Consider the following 23169-nt stretch of genomic DNA (forward strand, 5'->3'; position numbering starts at 1 on the left):
CTGTCTCGGAATGATGAGGACATCGCATGTGGAAACGAGCCAAGCAAAGAGGCCAAAGAAGACATGTGCGATTCGAGGTTGGATTGCATTTATGATGATGGCCCGTTGGGGTTCGAAAAACCTTTAGTGGACGCCACGAAAATGGAGGCTCAGGACCCTTTGGAGGAAGTAGATTTGGGAGATGGCTCGAAGAAAAGGCCAACCTATATAAGTTCCTTGATCGACCCAGAGCTTAAAGGCAGGATGATCGAGTTGTTGAAAGAATTCAGAGATTGTTTTGCCGGGGACTAAGTTGAAATGCCCGGCTTGAGTCGAAACTTGGTGGAATTACAACTGCCAATCAAAGAAGACAGAAAGCCAGTAAAGCAGCTGCCCAGGAGATTCCACCCAGACGTTCTAGTAAAGATCAAGGAGGAAATCGAAAGATTGCTGCGGTGCAAGTTTATCAGAGCGGCCAAATATGTTGAATGGCTAGCCAATGTAGTCCCAGTAATCAAGAAGAATGGTAAGATGAGGGTCTGCATAGACTTTCGAGATCTGAATGCTGCCACACCCAAGGATGAGTATCACATGCCCATAGCCGAAATGATGGTAGATTCAGCAGCAGGCCATGAATACTTAAGTCTTCTAGATGGATATTCCGGCTACAACCAGATTTTTATTGCCAAGGAGGATGTGTCGAAAACAACATTTCGATGTCCTGGTGCCTTAGGGACATATGAGTGGGTGGTCATGCCATTTGGTTTGAAAAACGCTGGCGCGACCTACCAGAGGGTAATGAATACTATTTTCCATGACTTTATTGAAATTTTTATGCAGGTTTACATTGATGACATAGTGGTCAAGTCCCCCTCTAGGGATGGACACTTGTTACACTTAAGGAAGTCATTCGAAAGAATGAGGATACGTGGCCTAAAAATGAACCCTCTTAAATGTGCATTTGGTGTGATTGCAGGTGACTTTTTGGGTTTTGTGGTGCACAAGAAAGGCATCGAAATCAACAAGAACAAGGCCAAAGCCATTCTCGACACAAGTCCGCCAACTAGCAAGAAGCAGCTGCAGTCGCTTTTGGGCAAAGTCAATTTCCTCAGAAGGTTTATTGCTAACCTTAGTGATAAAACTAAGCCGTTCTCATCCCTTCTTCGACTGAAGAGAGAAGACATTTTTCGCTGGGAAGCAGAGCACCAAAAAGCATTTGATGAGTTAAAAACCTATTTGGCAAACCCTCCTGTGATGATTCCTCCTATAAAAGGGAAGCCAATGAGGTTATATATTTCAGCTACATATGAAACCATTGGCAGCATGTTGGCACAAGAAGACGAAGATGGCATCGAAAGAGCCATATTTTATTTAAGTCGTGTGTTAAACGATGCTGAAACTCGATACACTATGATCAAGAAGCTGTGTTTGTGTTTGTACTTTTCTTGTACCAAGCTGAAATATTATATAAAGCCAATTGATGTAATGGTTTTTTCTCACTTTGATATAATAAAGCACATGTTATCCAAGCCTATTTTACATAGTCGAATTGGTAAATGGTCTTTAGCATTAACCGAATATTCACTCACTTATGCCCCTTTAAAGGCAATTAAGGGGCAAGCAGTAGCTGATTTCCTGGCAGATCACACTTTGCCTGAAGAGATAGCTTATGTAGGATTACAACCGTTGAAGTTGTTTTTCGACGGCTCAAGCCATAAGGAAGGATCAGGAATTGGTATGTTCATAGTGTCTCCGCAAGGCATCCCAACTAAGTTCATGTTTCGGATTCGAGAAAGTTGCTCCAATAACGAAGTTGAATATGAGGCTTTAGTCTCAGGCCTCGAAATATTGTTGGCCTTGGAGGCAAAGAACGTCGAAATTAAAGGTGATTCGGAATTGGTTGTAAAGCAACTTACTAAGGAATATAAGTGCGTAAGTGAGAATTTGGCGAAATACTACGTAAAGGCCATGAGTTTACTGGCCAATTTCGACCAAGCAGGAATTAGCTAGATACCTAGGGTAAGCAATCAAGAAGCTAATGAGTTAGCACAAATTGCTTCTGGGTACATGATAGATAAATTAAAATTGCAAGAGGTAATTAGGATCAAGGAAAAATTTTGCCCTTTGGATCTCGACGTTATGGCCATCGATAACCTTACCCCCAATGATTGGAGAAAGCCAATAGTCGAATACTTGCAGAACCCTGTAGGGTCAACTGACAGGAAAGTCAAGTATAGGGCTCTAAGTTATACCATCATAGGCAATGAATTGTTCAAAAAGAATGTCGACGGCACGTTGTTGAAATGCTTAAGCGAGGACGACGCTTTCATAGCCGTATCAGCCACTCACGACGGCCTATGCGGCGCTCACCAAGCAGGGGCAAAGATGAAATGGATTCTATTTAGCCAAGGGATGTATTGGCCAACTATCATGAAGGATTGCATCGAATATGCAAGAGGCTGTCAAGATTGTCAGAAACATTCAGGAATCCAACATGTGCCAGCCAGCGAATTACATTCTATTATCAAGCCATGACCCTTTAGGGGATGGGCAATAGATTTAATTGGCGAGATTCACCCGGCTTCATCAAGGCAGCACAGGTATATCATTGTAGCAATTGACTATTTCACTAAATGGGTCGAAGCCATTCCACTACAGAGCGTGACGCAAGAAACGATGATCGAATTCATACAGAATCACATTGTGTATCGTTTTGGATTGCCGGAGTCACTCACAATTGACCAAGGTACAGTGTTCGTAGGACGAAAAGTGGCAGCCTTCGCAGAATCTTGGGGCATAAAACTTCTAACCTCGACCCCCTACTATGCTCAGGCAAACGGCCAAGTAGAGGCTGCCAATAAAACCCTAATAAGCTTGATTAAAAAGCACGTGGGTCGAAAGCCAAAAAGCTGGCATGAGTCTTTAAGCCAAATCCTTTGGGCTTACAGGAATTCACCAAGGGAAGCGACAGGAACAACACCTTTTCGGCTGGCCTATGGCCAAGAAGCCGTGCTACCCGCAGAAGTATATTTGCAATCGTGCAGAATACAAAGACAAGAAGAAATTCCAAATGAAGTTTATTGGAACATGATGCTAGACGAATTAGTAAATCTCGACGAAGAAAGGATCTTGGCACTAGACGTCTTAACGAGGCAAAAGGATCGCATAGCTAAAACATACAACAAGAAGGTTAGAAATCGATCTTTTGTCACAGGAGACTACGTATGGAAGGTTATTCTCCAATTGGATAAGAAAGATAGGGCCTACGGAAAATGGGCCCCTAATTGGGAAGGGCCATTTAAAGTCGAGAAAGCGCTACCTAATAATGCCTACGCGATTAAAGAATTAAGCAATCAACGTCAATGTGTTACAATAAATGGCAAATACCTAAGAGCGTATAAGCCAATGTTGCATGAAATCAAAATCGAATAAAAGATAAATGTCGAAATTGCCAAATTGGATTCATTAATCAAGAAGAACATTACAGGTATGGCAAGATACAAAAGGAATTAAAAGCCTAGAACGGAAGACTAGCTTTATATCCATTATATCTAGCTTGCATGGGTTCCAGTTGATCCACCAGCGCCGCCATCTGGCCCTCAAGTCGAGCCTTCTTTTGACGAGCAGCTAGGTCTTCAAGAGAGACCGCAGATATCTCGATAGTTAGTCGAATGAGACCTTCCGGGTCTTGCTGGCCCAAGGAGGCTTGGAGAAAATCGAATTTCTCCTCCAACTCATTTATCTGATATTCCTGGAAGAACACCATCACTGAAGCTCCCTGAATTCTTCAAACAGAGGCTTGGCTTCCAAGAGTAGCCCCCGAAACTCCTGAAGAGGGGTCCTAACGCGTGCAATGATAGGCCTTTGGAGCAGTTGATCAATGAGCCCTAAAAGCTCATCAAGGCGGGAAGAAGATTCATACAGGCTTTGAAAAAGGTTATGTTGGAAAGCCATGTCTCTAATACGGCGAAGAATAAGTCTGCTATCCATAATCAAAGATGAAGGTTTTAGTAGCAGGAAGAAGATGAGAATGGAGAAAGGAGAAGTTACTGATGAGAAAAGGGTAAAAAACGGTTTTATTTATAATAGGAATGTAACAAACAGCCGCATTTATGCATGGCATGCAGTTGCCAAAGCGTTAACCAAACACGGTAAGCCACGCCAGCCACTACCGTGAGTGGAGGAAGTCCTTCAGTCGTTGAACAGAAACTTGGTAAAGGAGCGTCATAAATTACCCTACTTTCCAAGAAGTTGATTAATGGTTTGGAAGATGGAAAGTTAGATTACATGCCAAGCTAAATGGTATGAAACTCAGAAATACTACGCAGGAAATATTTTAACAAGGTAATGAGTAATCGACAATAAAAATTCAATCAGAAGGTAAATCATGTCGATATCATCAATACGAAATCCATTGTCAAACAAAGTCATAAGGGTTGGGCATTACAACATTGGCAACAAAGGCCATACAAACACATGGCCATTACAAAAACAATGAATAAGAAGTATGAGTCCTAAATCCTCGACTTGAAAGCTTCCAGTTGAACCCCGGCAGCAGCAATCCTGGCATCCAAGCTTTGCTTCACACTCTGCTCCGCTGCGACCTCCTTGGAGAGTTGAGATGTCGACAACATCACATTTGCACACTCAGCAGCTAGAGTGTTCAGCCGGGAATTCACAGCTGGACCTTCTTTGATCAGCGTTGCTCTCTCCTTCTCGAGCCTTGCCATTTCCCTCTGAAGCTCATCCAGTCGAGCATCAACACTTGACAACTCAGCCGTTATAAGAGTTTTCCTAGCAGTCAGCTTGGAATTTCATCTTTTGCAAGCAAGAGCCCATTGGTGTTAGAAGCCACTTGTGCCTTTTTGGTCTTGATGAGCTGCTCCACAGTATTAGCCTTGTCAAGTGTGGCCAAAAGGTCAACCAAGAAAGTCTGAAGCTCGACAAGAGCATCTTCCTGAACTTGGTCAAGTCGTTGGCCCAACAGGAAAGTAAGCAGCTCTTTGACATCATAGCCTGGTTGAGGGTTGGCCCGGACACTGCCAATGAAACCTTCGTCGAAGATCAACCCCTTCAGTTTACTTAAAGCTTCTTCAATCTGTCCAACATTAACTACCCCACTAGATTGAGCAGTCTCAGTAGTTTCAGTTTGACGTGGCGGAGAATCGAGATCCAGAGTTCCATCAAAGAAGCTCTGAAAAGTGGCGAGTGGATCTTCGACCAAAAGGGCATTAAGCCTCTCACCGGAAGTGTGGGAAGAAGCGGCTGTCTTGGAAGAAGCTGAGCCTCCTTTGGCATGAGGAGAAAGCAAAGCAACCCTAGCATCCCGTTGAAGCTGCTGGGGAGAAGGTTCAGATTGTGTTGAGGCCAGAACATCAGCCTTTGGAGGAGGCATAACACCAATCACCCGGTCAGGCTGAATGATTGGGGTCACTTGACCTTCGCCACTCTGAACCTCAACATGTGGCACACTTTCTTCACGAACAGGGGAAGACACGTTCTGAGTATCCTGTGGAGGAAAATTAGAAAGATTATCTCGACATTCTTTGGTATAATAAGGTTCGCAACCAGGATGCTGCCAAGCGATTGGCTTCGAGTTAAAATAGAATGTCAACTTGTCCCACACAGGGTCCGACTCATTAGAGTCTAAACTCGAGCTCGAGGAGTCCAAACTGCTCAAAGAGCTAGACAGAACAACTGGTGGGGGATTAGAAGAAAACCATGTGGCTCGAGGCACAGTCATTTTAGACATGCCAACCCTCTGAAGAGTAAAAGTGGAAATAGATGAGAGGGAAGAAAAGAAAACAAATCAAGATAAGATGTGAATCACAATGATTTACCTTAGGAGCAGACTCTTTGAGAGGACTGGAACTCGTCGAACTCTTGGAGTGGCGAGAAGAGGAGCTGCCAGACTTATGATTAGACTTCTTCCTGGAGGTCTTCTTGGCCGAAGCCATCTCGACAGGAATAGGTGTAGTGTCTTGAAGAGGAGGGCTGGAAGCCTGTTGATCACCACCTTGTTCATCGCCTTGCTGGATCTCTTCATGTCGGCTAGCTGACTTGGCCGGGGAAGGATTGCTCACAGCAGACCCACCAGCACCTTTGGCCCTTTTCTGGCTTGCAGAAGTGGTAGGCGTGGCCCCTCGTTTTCGACTCTGAAATAAAAGGCAAAGGTCACAAAGGGTATATATCGAAGAAAGATTGAAGCTCCACAATTTAGATGTTACCTTAGGCACTTTGAGCTTATCGGCCAGACTAACATCATCATCATCATCCTCAATCTCGATAGTAGCAGAAGTCACTCGGGGAGAGGCTTGAGGAGTTGGTCGAGGAATTGGCTCAGCTGCAACAGAAAAGCAAAGAAAAGTTAAGCCATAAATATCGCAAAGATGCCAGGTCGAAATGATTACCTTGACCAATAAGCGTTCTTATCGATATGTGGTTGAAGATTTCGACCGGCACATGGAAAGGAAAATTCCATAAGTAACACTTAGTCCAGGTCACCCGCTTCCGAGGAGGCAATGCGCTATGATAAAAGTTCTTGATACTCACGTGGTCAACCCATTTAAGAAGGACCACTGGAAAGGCCAAAGCATACTTACAAGTAGGCAATGGTGGGAATTTAAAGCCCGTTTTTCGAGTAATGAAAGAAAGACCATCCTCATCAGAAGGAATGATCAATCGAGTTTTCTTGGCTTTAGATTCCCACATTTGCCTTAGAACTTGAGCTGCTTTGGCAACAGTCTATTGAAGTCGAGGACCCGGAAAGTATACTACACCGAAAAATTGCTGGAAGGCGTTGATCTCAGACGTATGCATACCTTTGGTCTTCTTAGGAGCTTGTTTCTGCAAAAGAAAAACATTCGTTATGCGCTGGAAACAATCTTCAATCGGCATCGAAATGTCGCTCCAATAAGCAGACCACCAAGCTTTAAACGCCTTGGTGACATAAAAGGATGAAGCAAAGTTAAAAGGGCTGAGGCCAATCAGCTCCTCATTGTAGTAGTTAATAGTAGTGTCGAAAGCACTACGTCTGGTGATGGCGCCAGGATAAAGGACAAGAGATTGGTCGAACAATGTGTTGGGCAAATCTTGACTCAGCCCAAATTGTCGAGAAACAAGCTGAGGATTATAGCCGTACAAAGTGAAGTCATTGCTAGCAAATTGATAGTCAGCACCTTAGGGGATAGTATGGTTTGCCAGAGTTCGATTTGGTGTTGAGAGAGGTCCTCTGAGCCAGGAAGATTGGGGTAAGAATTCCTTAGCCACCGAGGGCCATAAGAAGGTTTGCTATATGGTGCAAAACTAGAATGAAAGCGCTTCAGTTCAAAGAACATGGTGAAGTACTTTTTGAAATCAGCTTCAAAAGTAGAAGCATCATAAGGAGGGGTTAGGGTTTCAAGCCTGTGAGCGTCGATCCTTGTGTTGGACACCACGGAGGGAGGTTTCTTGGCTGGAAGAAACGACTCAAAAACCGCATTCATCCAAAGCTGAAGCAACCATAATGGACCGGCCGCGTTCAGAGACGCAACTTTAGGATCTCGAATATCGGTTATCGCTTCATATCATCTGATAAAGATTACCAAGCACAAGTCTGGCCATAGCAATTTTTCGACCCTCATGCAACAAGTTAGCCAAAGGAAGAAGTTTGGCTGGAATCCTCAGAGACTTGGTACAGAAAACGTAGGTAGAAAGCCAATACAAGAGAAACGCGACATGCTCAGCATCAGAAACTTCACCGTCTTCGACGTAGTGATCCTTAATGAATTTACTGAAAGCTACGTTGTCTGTCAAAATGGCGATGGGTTTTGTTGGGGCAGAAGAGGAATGATAATCATCACCCACAACACACAGGCCAGTAATGGCAGCAACATCAAGAAGAGTGGGAGTGATCATGCCAAAAGGAACATGAAAGCTGTTGGTGGACCTTTCCCAAAAGAAAAGTGAACTCAAGAGCATGGCAGGATTATAAGAGATCGGCGACCTCGACAACTGAAAGAGGTCGAAAATCCCAGTGACTTTCCAGTGCCCAGACTTACTGGCCTCCACCCTGTCGAGCCATTTCAAATAGGCTCCATCACCAGCAGTTGGATTGGGCGGGGCAAACCTAAAAGCCCTCTTGGGATCCTTCAGAAAGGGCAAACGGTAGGAAGGTCGAAATGCAAGAATAAGCTCTTCCCCACGAATACTGGGGTGAAACTGTTCGTAACCATCAGGGAGACTAGTAGGCCTATCCTTCTTCGCCTTCTTCAAAGGACCTAAAATGGCACGCAGGGTACCATTAACAGAGATAGGGATGAGTACCTGAGATTTCCAGATAGCCCTCTTCTCCGCCTCATACGGTGGGTTTGGAATAGGAACTCGTTTGGCTTCGTTCATCTCGAAAGCAGCGGCCAATGGAATGACATTGTCAGAGTCGGAAGCCATGGAAGCAGTCAGAGAATGCACCAGAGAGAAAGGGGAAGAAGCAGGAACCAGTTGATTGAAGATAATCGCAGGCAAAACCAGACGGATCTTAGATGATTCAGAAGTCGTAAAGCTTGCAAAGAAGCAATAATGGCGTATTTATAGGCAAATGAAGAAACGGACGTGAAGCCGCATTACGTAATGGTGCATAAAAATTTGAAATCCAACGGTTATTTTATTATATAACCGCAGAACCCTAACATGTAGGCTAAAAAGGAGCCATGATTACCCTAGGGTAGAGACGGCGGAGGGACAGACGAAGTCAGACGCTAAAGCTTCTGATTGGAGTAAAAGTCAGACGCTAGGATTGCTGATTGGACATGAAGTCAGAAAGGCAGGGGTGGCGAGCGACCGTCAGTTCCGTTCGAAATTCACAATCAAAAAATGCTTGATCCCTCCAAGGCCTGGCAGTCGAGAATCAACATTTTTGGGGGGCATCTGTTGTTCCAAAATGTTTGGCCCAAAACGCATGAAATTTGGCCCAAAGCGCATGAGGCAGTCGAGTATGGATCAAGGGAATTACGAAGAAACGCCAAGTTAGGGGAGTAGTCGAATTCGACAAAGGGACATTGGCAACCGTTGCTACAAACACAGGCACATTTAACACGTGCAGCATTGACTGAGTCAGTTTCTCACCACGATGATCGAGTACGTGGCCAATAAGCAGTTGAGGCAGTTGAAGAACACGATCTCCACCACCATGCATGGAACTTCCGGGGCAAGCATCAGATCGTGGGGGAAACCAGACCCACTAACTCATCCATTGAGGAAGAAAACCGCCAAGGACACGCGGGACATGAAGCTCTATAAATAGGAGAATCCAATTCAGAAAAAGGGTTCCCAACTCAGCTCTAGAAATCACTAAAAAAGCTCTCATGTCCGCATCAAAGAGACTCAACGAGCCTAACGTGATCATGGAGGAGTACGTTGACGAAACAACCATTTACGATTCCTGCATTTAGATTTTCGAATTTGTTGTTGTTACTGCTTTTGTTGGATTTGTGGTCGAATTCATCAATTTGACTTTGTGTAAAGCTTTTCAATTAGTGCATTTTACCTTCAAGCATTTTTTATTATTTTGCGTTTTATCTTTGAATCTTTACTTCTTTTTATCCCTCGACACACGGCTGTCGGAAAACCCAATTTCACACGCACTTTGGCAAGACGTTTTCCCAAAAGAATCCTTAATTCGCAAAACTCTTAAACTTTTTCCAGTCGAACTTGGAAGATGTTTGCATACCAAACTCAAATGACCAAATTACCTTCATTTTAAGGATAATAAAAAGGGCTGAAACATATTATTTAAAGAATTACCCTCAAACATCAATAGAGAGGTGGCTGGTAAAAAAACTAAAAAAATAATAAAAAGGGTCATGTCCATTCTTCTTTTTATTATTTTGTCGAAAAAGAGACATATTTTATTTTATTTTTGCAGTAACAAGAGATCGACATGTTTATTTTTTGTCTAAACAAGAGACATATCTCTTGGTCAAGTTCCTTATGCATAAATGGGCTAGAAGGCTAACGCCCTGTATGAACTGCCACGAATTTATGTCAGTAGCAACTACAAAGACCAAAAAAATTTTATGTCTATCTATTTTTGTGGTTTTAGTTTTTTTAGAATATCAATTAATGTCTCCGAGTGATAGCTCGAGTGGTAAGAGCTATAAAACATATGAGTTGGGAGGGAAATTTATCTTTAGAGAGTGCAATTTATCTTTCCGATGTAAAAAAAATAGATAGTACTAAACGACATTAATTAAATTTCAAGATAATTAAATTTACAATTAATTATCTTAATTATTAATTTAAAAAATGATAATTTTATATCTATATTTGAAATCAATAATATAAAGTATATTAAAATTTACTAAAATTTATATTTTAATTTTAAGTATTTAAAAATAATTCTCCCGTGCATAACATGTGCTAAATTATAGTAGTTCATATAAAAGTTAATTTTTTTTTGTTACATTTGGAAAGCAGTTCATTTATAATTAATGTTTTGGACTTTTGGGAATATATATTTTTCATTAAATTTCAAACAAACATCCCCTGCCTCCCGGAAAGTAAAAGTGTAAAACCATTGATGGGCCGCCCAAGTAAAGAAACAAACACTACCCAACCCAGCAAATTCTTTTTGTTCTCTTGATAAATGTAATGTGTGACTCATACTTGATAATATCACTTGGAGAATGGAGAATGCAAAATTCAAATTTCTTAGCCAAAACCAATAGATTGACCACATTCAATTCATTGACCAAGCTTATTTTCAGAAAGAAACTACACATCACTCAACTCAATGATAGTACTACATACCTTGAAAAATTGAAGAAAAAAAGTTTAGTAAAATAATGTCAAAATACTTGTTTGACTTCCTTTGTGGTTTATTAAGATATATTTTCCCCAAAACAAAACGGTTTCGGTATGATCATAAGCATAGAGTCAGTGGTAATTATAAATGTTGAATTCCAACTATAAAGTTTTAGTCTTGCAAAAGATTGAATTGATGTTTGAAACTGTGCATATTATTCACATGACAATTGCTCTATAGGATTAAATTTCTAAGTCACCGACTATTCACTGTCTAGTAAATTGCAAACACAAATTTGACAAAGTTTATAAGTACTCAAGGTAGCCTAGGAAAAAAAGGTAAGCAAAACAAAACAAAATGGCAAAGGTCTTCAATTCTTGCATAAATCTCTGTGAGTATTTGTTCTTTCCACTAATTGGTCAAAATTCCATGACTTGCATAACATTCACAACTAATTGAGATTAACATGCATTGTTTCCAACTAATATTTCAGAAACTGAAGCAAAGTAACTGACATTGGACACTTGACACCATAGAAGCCAGGTACATTATTATTTCATTTCTTGTTTTTATTTAAGATAATTCAAAATGCTGACAAAATAGCCAGCTTAGAATACATAACGCCATTGGTAGCATGGCTGCACCACCTTGACAAGTGTAGCTTCAAATTCAAGCCCTTTGATTAGCCCATGGTTAATTGACCCAGTTAAATTTCAACCCAAGGTTAAACCTTTCCTTCACTTCCCAACACAAACCCCAAATTTACAAATTCAATTTGTACAATTTTTTTAAAAAATGTTTCAAATAATTAAATAATTTTGCCCTCCTTTAAAAGCTCACCCAATTTCCTTTCCTTCTTTCACTGTCCCATTCTCTTCTCTCCTTTTTCTCTATGTTTTGGTAAACCACTTTAGGTAACCAGATTGCTACTACTAGTACTACAAATACAAAGATGCCATCATAGAATCTACCAGAAGAGGGAAAGAGAAAAAAGAGAGAGACTTGGTCACACACAAAGGTTACTTTTGTCTAATTCATCTCCACACACATTGTGTTTTTCTTTTGGGCAGAGATTAATTGAGGCCCAAAAAATGAAGAGGTCTCCAGCAACTTCTTCCTCTTGTTCTTCTTCATCTTCCTCTGTTGGGTTTGGAGGTCCCATTCAATCAGAGAAAAGAAGGGCTAATAAGCATCCCAAAAGAAATCTCAATGTACAGAAATGCAAGCAGAATCCAACCACTGGTGGTAGCAGAAGAAGCTCCATTTACAGAGGAGTTACCAGGTTAATTATTTCATTAATCAATTGTTTTGATTTCTAATGCATTTTCCTTGATGGGTTTTCTGCTACATTTGCATGTCACTGATTTTTTCTTTTTGGGTCATCATCAGGCATAGATGGACTGGGAGGTTTGAAGCTCACCTTTGGGATAAGAGTTCCTGGAACAACATACAGAACAAGAAGGGAAGACAAGGTAATTTTTATTTTTTTTCTCAGAAAATTGTGATTAAAAAATTAATTAAGCCACAAATAAATAAAGACAAGGGAGAGAAAATCAAGGAGATCTGTGATGTATTTTTAATTATTATTTAAGCTCTGTGTTCTTTTTTAATGGTGATTATTATTATTTTTCTGTTCTGACCGTGTTTTATTCCTCACAATCTCTGTCAATGCAACGATCACATTTGATACAACAATTGGGGATGCTCTAGTTTATTTGGGTAAGTTGAAGCCTTTTCTCATGCAATTTGATCCCCACACAATCCTAGTCAGCTTTTCAAATTTCTGAATTATTTTATGGTCAAGAAAGATTCTGATCATGATTTTGTCACCTGGACCCAATTCTCTAATTTTTTTCAATTTCAATTTTTCTTTTTGTTCATGAAGGGGCATATGACACTGAAGAAGCAGCAGCGCGTACCTATGATCTTGCAGCACTTAAGTATTGGGGCAAAGATGCAACCTTGAATTTCCCGGTACACTAATTTAATTATAATCAATAGTTGCGATTACAAAATTGCAGACAAATGCAGGTTGATGCAACCACAATTAGGATTGATGTGGGTCGCAATTGTGGTTGCAGAGCCCAATTCAAAAGCATGAATATAATAATAACAATGTTGTTGATTCTGAGTATATTTTTGGGATGAATGGTGCAGATAGAAACGTATTCAAAGGATGTTGAGGAAATGGACAAGGCGTCAAAAGAGGAATACCTGGCTTCTTTGCGGCGACAAAGCAGTGGTTTTTCTAGAGGCATTTCTAAGTACCGAGGGGTAGCCAGGTTAGTAGCAATGTAGCATTCAAATCAATGCACATTGTTATGGAAAATTCACATTAACTTACTGATGTAATTAATTAATACTAATCTTACTTAAATTTGAATAGGCATCACCATAATGGACGCTGGGAAGCTAGGATTGGAAGAGTATGTGGCAACAAGTACCTCTATTTGGGGACATATAGTAAGTTGTCACTTTCATTTATTTCTTCTGCATCATGATTCTAGATAATTCTTATTCTTATAATTACTGTGAAATTCAGAAGGGAAAATGCAAAGAAAGTTCAATTTCTCTTTTTATAGAACAAAGAAAGCCTGGTAAAGATGTCACGCGGCATGTCCTAATTTTCCGTTTGTGTTCCATGAAGTTTCCTTTTCCACTAGCAAACAAAATTGGTTCAGCTGCCTCATCAAAAAACCACAAATTGCACCCTTTTTTTCACCTTCATTCCACAAATTTTCACCCTTTTTGATGCTGCTAATCTTCCAATTTAATTTTAAGAACACCAAGTAGTCAACTACTGTTAGTTCACCCGGTAAAGACGAACCACTTCCCTTTAAAAGGCTGTGTTATATTCTTACTGCCGATGTGAGGAATATATTGATGGGCGACCTATGAGTATTCTATTATAATGGCCGGAGCTAAATTCAACCAATTTTTTTTTTTAGAATTATACCCATTCCATTGGAATAATACTCAATGGGCCCCACTTCTTACCTCATATTTTTTCTTACCGTACAAAACTTGTGACTTGCTCTAAATAACAGTTTTTAAAGTAAATGACAGAAATGCACTGTGAGGTTCCTAGATAGCAGCACATGTAACAGCATATTTTACCGCATTACAGCTAGGAAAACTGCAGTTCTCATAATTAATGTGAATGAATTTGGTTAAAGCTGCTGTGTTAGGATGCATGTGTGAGTTGTGCTCCTTGCATGAACTGTAGCTGCTGCAGTACTCTTGTCCCTTTGCTGCAGCAGTATACATCAAAATTAGTGTATGAAAGGAAAGTTACATACACCTGCAATAAGTAATAAGTATATTTTCTCTGCTTTGTTTTTCTTATATATGAAAAGCTCTTATTAGGAAAATTTAAAAAATGAAATATATTCATGAAAAAGGTATAAAGTTTAATATATTATTAGAGGGTTAAATATGTTGTTGGTCCTTACAGAATCATGAATTATTGATTTTTATCCCTTGAAAATTTTGCTTGAAATACATCCACAATTTTTAAAAATTCACATGTTTGAGTCTCTGAAAGGAACATTACCCAAAGAAAAAATAATTTTGAAGATCACCTTTTTTAGTAAATTTCACCCCTTGAAACTGTTTTGATTTCAGAGGACTTAAACATATGTATTTCCTGAAACTCATGATGTGTTTCAACGATTTATTTTTGTGACCTAAATCAATAATTTTAAATTTGACCAGGACTAAGAACATATTTAACCCATTAATAGATTTTAAAATTATAATTTTTTATAATTAAAACTCTAATTCTTGTAAAAATATTCTGAAATAGTTTTTATTTATTTATAGATGTATTCGCAGATGACTTGATAGAAAAATGTTTATATGTCATGCTTTCAAGTTAAAAATTGTTGTGTCCTAAATTTAGGGGTCGAAACTCTACCTAATTTTGCTACAGTATTATTTAGCTATGTATCATGCACAATTTTGTTGGCCAAGTTCAATCTAACATTTGACAAATAGAGCCCTGAACCAAGATAGGCAAGCATGAAGGAGGGTACAGCAGATCCTTGACTTTGTACTTTATGAATGTTGATGCAGAGTTCATGCAGTGTCCACAATCTCCTGCCAACATGTCGGACAAAATAATAATTTAAAAATTCCCAATCTCCAAAGCAGGAAAATGAAAAATTGTTTAGGAATTTTTTATAGTTCCCTGTTAAAAGTTAGATAAAATCAGAAAGTAAACTGGATTAGATCCGTAGAACACCAACAACCTCTACACCCAAAAACCCAGTGGGCACGTGAATACTAATCCTGGCCTTGATTTTTCAATTTTTTTTTAAACTTTGTGAGATCCTATGTCTTAAAGTTACTTTTTACAAATTTTATTCATTTTTAATGAATTAATTAGTCACCAAACAATTTTGATTTGGAAAATAGTTAGTAATCATCTGCATAGTGCTGATACCTAAATAACATTCAATAAGTGCTATTTTGTTTGCATTCAAACATATTTGTAAGTATCATTTTTTAATTACTAATGTTGAGATAATTATTTTTTTGCTTGTTTTGAACTCTGAAGAAACTCAAGAGGAGGCAGCAGTGGCATATGACATGGCAGCAATAGAGCAAAGAGGACTGAATGCAGTGACCAATTTTGACATAAACAACTACATTGACAAAATAAAGAAGAAAAATGAAGAATGCCAACAAATAGAAGCACAAACTGCAGAAATAGCTCCCAACACCCCTGACTCTGAAGAACCAGAAGCAGAAGTAGTAGAACAGACAATTACAAACACACCCCCACCTGAGAATCTTCACATGCAACCACAGCAGCACCAAGTTCAATACACTCATATTCCTCCAAGTGAGGAGTTCTCACTAGGCACTGTTATGGACCATGTTCTGGAGCAGGACCTGCCATGGAGCTTCATGCACTCTGGGTTGTTGCCACAGTATCATCATCAAGACCCAGACTTGTATCTGAGCAAAGCAGAGGATTTAATGGGCATGTTTGATGGTGCAGGGTTTGAGGATGACATTGATTTTCTGTTCAGCACAGAGCCTGGTGGTGAGAGTGACATCAACATCAGTGCAGGTTTAGATAGTATTGACTGTGGAGGAGATGGTGCAAATGGGGGTGCAGATGGAAGCATGGTGGATAACAAGCCGCAGAAGCACCTGTTGTCTCTTAATGCTTCACCTTCATCTACAACAACTACAGATTACAGTGTCTTGTAACTATACTCTATGATGTCTTGGGAAGGTGTTGGTTGGGAAATATTGATTAATGTTCTTGAGATTGTTGGGTTTGTTCAGTATATTGTTGGGATCAATTGTCATAGGTGGATGGGTGTTGACATAGGGTGACTTGTGAAATTGTTCATTGGTTTACTTTACAATCCCTTGTCTTTCATTTTAGACTTTGATTTTAGAAGATCCAGAATAGTTTTTCCCCTTTTTGGGCAAGGAGATTGAGAAAGGGAATGTTCTAAAGAAATAGAACCCTTTGTTTTACAATCAAGTTTCATTTCTCTCTTCGCGTTAAGCAAAAAAATATTTCCTCCTTCTAAACAGAACCCTTTTCTGTTTTCCGTCAAGCCGATTGGAAACGAACCAAACAAGCTGATAATGTTCATGCAGTATACATCTAGGAGAGGGTTCAAAATAAGTTAATTTTGGCATAGATTATTGCATCAGTGGATCATAATATACGGTTTTATTTTGTAAAAAGAAACTTTAAAAGTTATATTATATGTATAATTGGGAAAAAAGTTAATTAGGCTTTATAAGAAAAAAAAATCACAACTTAAACAGACAATGGAGACTCCAACGGGTATGAAACAGTATCAACAAGTATTTCATGAAGTATTTGAATAACTTTAAAATTTAAATTTATCTCATAACTACATGTGTTGAGTTAGGGCATTGTTGAACACTTTCATCATATAGTAAATCCAGTCAATTATTATCAAGAAAACCTCTAGTGATACTCCAGCATGAACACCAGGTCATCACATCAGCCATGACCAAAATATTTATTCATAGGAGTTGGAGGCAGAACAGGAACACATGACTAACTGTTTTATCCGCTAGCAACAAGAAAATGCAAGTGGAAGGCATTTCAAGTTTCAAAGTCAAACACGAGGCCGAAAGCAGCTATACATAATACAGTAGAAACTTTGGTTTCTACAAGTTAGGTAAAGTATAACTAACTTAGCAGTAGCACCAATCAAAGCACATAGCTCAAGATAGATGAGAAATTCAAATGATATTTGTAAGCGCTGAATAAAGATCCAGTAATACTGAAAACAGAATCAATTCTCGAGAGAAATTTATGTGCATAGCTTTTAAGTTTCAGAGTTAATTTGGATAAAAGAGAAGCTGATTGAACATGCTATAAGCCGCTTTCAAACTCTAAATATTCAAAAATCGAAAGTAAATCACCACAAGTACAAAGAATGCCACAGGATAAGGGTTTAGTTCTAAAAAGATAATAAAAAGAGTAATAAAGTCATACACTTTCTAGGATTTGGACAAGTTACACTGTTTTGCCTAAACCTGATATTCCAAATCATATTGATGACTGACAAAGACCTTTCTGGAGAACAACTAATAGATAAAAGGAATGAACTTGTACTTAACTTTGTTGGCATATTCTGTGTAGCTCTTGCCAAAAGACTCAACCATCAAAGCCTCCTCTATATCTGCCTTCTGCTTATAATACAACAAACAAACCGCCACAATGAACAGCATACTCAAAGGAGCTCGAAGTGCGATACAGTATGTTACAAACAAAAGCATGGTTGATGAATATATTGGATGACGGACCCAGCGATACGGTCCAAATTGCACAACAGAAGTTGGCTCCACCACATTCTCTGAATAATTGGCAAGATACAATGTGGCCTTATAATGCATTAGGAGAGTTGAAATTATCAAACCCCAGATTCCAAGATTGCTCCACCCACCCGGTATGCGATGTAGCTCTGGTCCTTCAAATGCTACAAGCCAGTGGCCAACCATGACTCCAGCACTGAACAAAAGGCGAGGCCACATTGGCAAGTTCACATCCCACTTTGGGTCATGGGGCCGAGCATAATAGTCTCCATATAACCGCTTTCGAACGCTAACGTTGAAGAAAAAGAAGTAATGATACACGAAAAAGAAAACAAAAGGCCATCCTTCAAGGTAGCCATTGACATGACCCGGTGGAACAAGAGTGAGCCATGTAAAAACTGATGTAACAATTGCCAATTGCTCAAATATGTTTGCCTCGCCACGCAGATGTTTCCGAAAGCAAAATAACCCATAAACTGCAAGCACTATGGCCACCAACCATGGCCAGAACAACCAAGTCCAGCTAAAATACATCCAGAAGAAAGGATTAAAGAGCACATTCGCAGTCCATTTTGTAGCTGCAGTTATGACAGATAATATCCCAGACCACTTCACTATGTCAATTGGAGTTAACTGCTGAAGAGTAGCTTTTACTGAATCAAATGAGAGATTTCTGAAGTAGTTTAGGACTGTATTATGAGATTCTGTGCTGGCTTCACTGGAGCTTGAGCATCTGGAAGAAGGTAGCGAATCAGCCCTTTTTCTTGTTGGTTTCAGTAATGGGGAAAAGGGTTTTCCATAGGAGCAATTCAATTGAAGACTAACGTGCTTAGGTCTTGGCTGGAATTGATAACCGTGAGTAGGCACATCAGCATGAAAATGTTTGTTGAAAGGTCTAAGAGAGACTTTGTTGCTCACGATAGAGAAACAAAAAGGGCCAGTTTTGGAGTGTGCAAGAAATTTTCCTGCTTCCATTATTGTTCCGAGAGAAGATTTCAATCCTTATTCGAAGAAATTAATAAATAAAAAAACTGCAACAACTGCAGGTAAACTATGAAGCCAAAGATGCACCGGGAAAAAGCAGGCTCATATCCTTCGACACATTGAGTTACTCGTGAATTGAGACAACAGTAAAAATAATTTGTTGACGGATCCAACCCATATGAGAAGCAGCGGAATCGGACTTGCTCATATTATTTTCACGGTTCCCCTTCTGCAGGTCAACCAGAAACAACTTCAATAACATCAAAATCTAACATCATTCCATCTATAAAGCCTAAACAGCATTATTATAGGCACGAAAACACAACACCCACAAACCAATATCAGAACATAAAAATGTAAACTCACTACTGGGGGTATCTGCATCCTATGACAAACCAGTTGCAAACAAATCTAGAATTATCATGAAAAAACATGCGAGCGAAAGCAATTATCATCAACTTCAAAAAACTAAAAGGATATATAAAACTCAAAATGCCACAAATCCTAAACACTAAAAAAAAGAAGGAACAAGCAGGCCCTGAACAATTTTTTTAATTTGATGTTGAAGAGACACTGAAGCAAATATGGGTCAGAAAAAAAAAACCCCCTTTTCCAAGTTAGGCAAATGAACAAACACCTGGTGTGCAAATAGGGAAACAAAGTGAGCAACATACACAGGCAATGGAGGAATCGAATTTGAGATAATAGAACAGAGATAACAATGAAATGAAGCAGATAGGAAAATTACCCAGTAAACGAAATCTGAAGTTGAATTTGGAGCGAGAAAGATGAGCTGGGAGCTTCAGTTTAACGAAGAATGGAACTGAACTGTGAGCTCTGTGCGCGATGGATACGCTTCTTGTCTTCTCTTTAACAACTACAACAACAACATCTATCCCTTTTCACATATGGTTTAAATTATTGTTTTACTTCCTAATTCTTTTTAATTTGAGTTTAGTCCTTATTATTTCAATGTATGTTTAAGTTCTTTGGAGGATCAATATGAAAAATTCAATTAAATTTGAAGAGTAAAGTACACTCACCCCTCTCAAGGTTTGTTAGAATTACACTCCACCCCATTCTTGTCTAAAATCTACACCCCACCCCATTTTATATAGATGCAAATTTAGTGACGAAAAATATTCTTCATTAATAATTAGTTATTATTTAAATTGTTAATCAATAATTTCAAAAAATATTTTCAATATAATCCAATAAATTTAAAAATGAAAACATCACAGTCCTCCTCATTCTCTCAATCGCGGTCTTCCTCCATAAATTCACAATGCAAATTCTGCAATAGCACACCCGACCGGTTTACAAACCATATCTCGAACATAGGGAAACATGCTTGTGTTTTCATATTTGGTAATAATTCAATTTTAATAAAAATAATCTCTTTATACCTCAAATTTTGAAAATTGGATTGTAGACCCAAAAAGCAAGACAAATGGGTGAAGAAAATAGAGAAACAAAATTAAGAAATATGAAGTGGATCAGAGGTTATTAGAACCCAACGATGCGGTGGAGCACCGTTTTTAACAAAATCCAACGACATCTTAAACCAACAGAGCGTTCGCTCGCAACTTAAAGGGGGTGAAGTTCACAAGAAGTAGTTGAACAGGTAGCTTTGGGAATGTGCGATTCACGTTCTGTGGTTCAGGTCGCAACAAAACTTTGATGCATGGTGGTGCCATGGGGTTTCACAGTCTGGGACAGTGGCCGTCGTGTTAAAGGGAGCAAAGGCTTGGTGGTGACCGTTTGTGGTGAGAAATATAATTTGGAGACAGATGGGACGTGGACTTAACAGACAGAGTGGATTGTTTTTTTAAATTTAATTCAGTAAAATTATTTTCATAAATTAATGTATGATAGTGTATATGCATTAAACTTATTTAAATTTTAACTAATTAGTAATTATTTTTTATTAGTGACGAATTTGTTTTCGTCACTAAATTTTTCCTTTATAAAAAATGGGGTGGAGTGTAGATTTAAAAAAAGAATGGGGTGGAGTGTCATTCTTGCAAATCTTGAGGGGGGTGAGTGTATTTTACTCAAATTTGAAAAATGGATTAAAATAATTTTAAAACTAATTTAAATAAAGGAGGAATACAATTTTAATAACTTGAAGTAGTGTTACTGTTTTACCAACGGGTGGTTGGTTCAAGTGGTACATGCTTGATTTCCCTTAAACAAGGTCTCGAGTTCAAGTCTTGTGTGGATGGAAAAAACCTCCGATGGGAGAGTTAGCCCCACCATGATGTGGATGTTCCCGGCTCGAACAGGATCGCCTCCGAAGAAAGACACATGTCTCAAACAAAAAAACAAGTAGTTACTATTTTTATTAAACGGATAGGAGGAATTTTTAGTTTCTTTATATATATGAATTTAATTATATAGGTTGCTTGATGCAACCTCCTCTATATTTATAACATTAGTCAATGAGCCAAGTATAGAGTACATGAGCTTGATACAATGGTCATCCTATTCATAACACTCCCTCTAGATGACCATCTCTTAAGAGTGTGTCTCGTTAAAACCTTATTAGGAAAAAACCTAGTGGGATAAAAACCTGGTGAAGGAAAATGAGTACATCATTCTATAGTTTGTCTTGGTACATTGCCTCATTAAAAACCCTACTAGGAAAAATCCAAAATGGGAAAAAAAAATATGATTAAGGAAAAAAGAGTACAATGCATTTTAATTGAGATCTTTCAGCCGACGAACTCCAATGTTTCGCACAAGCTTTTCAAATGTTGTTATTGGAAGAGCCTTCGTAAATAAGTCTGCCAAATTATCACTTGAACGAATTTGTTGGATGTCTATGTCACCATTCTTTTGTAGATCATGAGTGAAGAAGAGCTTCAGTGGTATGTGCTTTGTTCTATCTCCCTTGATGTATCCTTCCTTTGTTTGAGCAATGCATGCGGTATTATCTTCATATATGGTTGTTGGCTGCATCTTTCCAGAGGACAAACCACACATATCAAGATGCATTGAATCACAGATCTCAGTCAAACACATTCTCGACTTGCCTCGTGTAATGTTAATATTTTTGCATGGTTAGCTGAGGTGGCGGTTATAGTTTGTTTCGTAGATCTCCATGAAATAGCTATTCCACCACAAGTAAGCAAATAACCTATTTGAGATCTCTCATTATGTGGGTCTGACAAATATCCAGCATCTGCATAACCAACTAGGTCAAGTTTGGACATATAAGGAAAAAATAAACTCATATTCATTGTGCCTTTAAGATAACGAAAGACATTTTTTATTTCATTCCAATGTCTTCGTGTAGGTGAATAACTATATCTTGATAATAAGTTAACGGAAAATGATATATCAGGTCGAGTATGACTAGCAACATATATTAATGCTTCGATCGCACAAAGGTATGGTTCTTCGGGACCAAGTAATTCTTTATCATTTTATCGAGGCCTGAAAGGATCTTTATGTACATCTAATGACCTTACAACCATTGGAGTACACAATGGATGTGATTTGTCCATGTAAATTTTTTTTAGTACCTTGACATAAGTCTCTTGGTACATAAATACTCCATTATTTAGATACTCAATTTGTAAGCCTAGACAAAATTTAGTTCTTTCCAAGTCTTTCATCTCAAATTCTTTTTGTATGCAATCTACAACTTTTGGAAGCTCTTCTGGAGTTCAAATAATGTTCAAGTCATCGACATAAACAACTATTATGGCGACTCATGCCCAGACCTTTTAATGAATATGCAAGGGAAAATTTGATCATTTTTTTTACCCTTCTTTCAGCAAATACTCACTAAGGCGATTATACCACATACGCCCAGATTGCTTTAGACCATAGATTGATTTATTCAATTTAATCGAATAATCACCCGAGGGTTAGAAATGTGTGTTTCAGGCAACTTAAATCCTTCAGGGAGTTTCATATAGATGTCGGTATCAAGTGATCCATACAAATAAGCTGTAACAACATCCACTAAGCGCAAATCAAGCTTTTCACGTACTGCTAGACTAATTAAGTATCGAAAAGTAGTTGCATCCATCACAGGCGAGTATGTTTCTTCAAAATCAATCCCAGGCATTTGTGAGAAACCTTGGGCAACAAGCCTTGCCTTATATCAGACAATATCACCATTTTCATTTCTTTTCCATACAAAAACCCACTTATATCCAACTGTGTTTACACCCTCAGGTGTAGGGCAACATGCCCAAATACAAAAACCCACTTTACGCTTCTCAAGCGATTTTAACTCAGCCTCGATCGCTTCTTTCCATTTCTGCAAATCATTTCTTTGTTTGTATTCATTAACAGATTTTGGCTCATGATCCTCATTATCGCTTAATACATCTAATGATGTGCTATGTGCAAAAATTTCATCAATGTTGACTTTGCTTAGGTCCCATCTTACTTTATTCACGACATAATTAATTGAAATCTCATCATTTTCAATAATTTCAGGTACCTGAGTTTCTTCTGAAACTGTACTTTTAATTATGTCTTGCTGCTCTTCTGGAGTTATCATATCCTCGTTTATGCCATCTTGGTTCTTATCTCCTTTTCTTTTCCGAGGATTTTTATCTTTGGAACTTGTAGGTCTGCCACACTTCAGG

The 23169-nt window shown here is 38.8% G+C and overlaps 2 protein-coding genes across 2 annotated transcripts; one reads left to right on the forward strand and one right to left on the reverse strand.

Annotated features, from left to right (window-relative positions):
- Positions 1–11622: 11622 nt before the first annotated feature.
- Positions 11623–16262, forward strand: LOC130745231 (AP2-like ethylene-responsive transcription factor At1g79700). Its single transcript, XM_057597394.1, has 7 exons — positions 11623–12041; positions 12149–12231; positions 12470–12478; positions 12645–12733; positions 12917–13041; positions 13146–13222; positions 15318–16262. The coding sequence occupies exons 1-7, from the start codon at positions 11851–11853 to the stop codon at positions 15977–15979; spliced, it is 1236 nt and encodes a 411-aa protein (XP_057453377.1). The 5' UTR covers positions 11623–11850; the 3' UTR covers positions 15980–16262.
- Positions 16263–17160: 898 nt separating this feature from the next.
- LOC130745232 (uncharacterized) lies at positions 17161–19450 on the reverse strand. The gene is made up of 2 exons (XM_057597395.1): positions 19311–19450; positions 17161–18791 (listed from the first exon to the last, which is right to left on the reverse strand). The coding sequence occupies exon 2, from the start codon at positions 18551–18553 to the stop codon at positions 17351–17353; it is 1203 nt and encodes a 400-aa protein (XP_057453378.1). The 5' UTR covers positions 18554–18791; positions 19311–19450; the 3' UTR covers positions 17161–17350.
- Positions 19451–23169: the final 3719 nt, after the last annotated feature.

Source organism: Lotus japonicus, chromosome 3 (assembly GCF_012489685.1).
Source record: "Lotus japonicus ecotype B-129 chromosome 3, LjGifu_v1.2".
In the NCBI taxonomy this organism is placed as follows: domain Eukaryota; kingdom Viridiplantae; phylum Streptophyta; class Magnoliopsida; order Fabales; family Fabaceae; genus Lotus; species Lotus japonicus.

Excerpts from the sequence above, each read along its gene's own strand:
- LOC130745231 (XM_057597394.1), top strand. The coding sequence starts at position 11,851 with ATGAAGAGGTCTCCAGCAACTTCTTCCTCTTGTTCTTCTTCATCTTCC. Across the intron at positions 13,042-13,145 it reads AAGTACCGAGGGGTAGCCAG|GCATCACCATAATGGACGCT; the intron begins GTTAGTAGCAAT and ends AAATTTGAATAG. Across the intron at positions 13,223-15,317 it reads CCTCTATTTGGGGACATATA|AAACTCAAGAGGAGGCAGCA; the intron begins GTAAGTTGTCAC and ends TGAACTCTGAAG.
- LOC130745232 (XM_057597395.1), bottom strand. The coding sequence starts at position 18,553 with ATGGAAGCAGGAAAATTTCTTGCACACTCCAAAACTGGCCCTTTTTGT.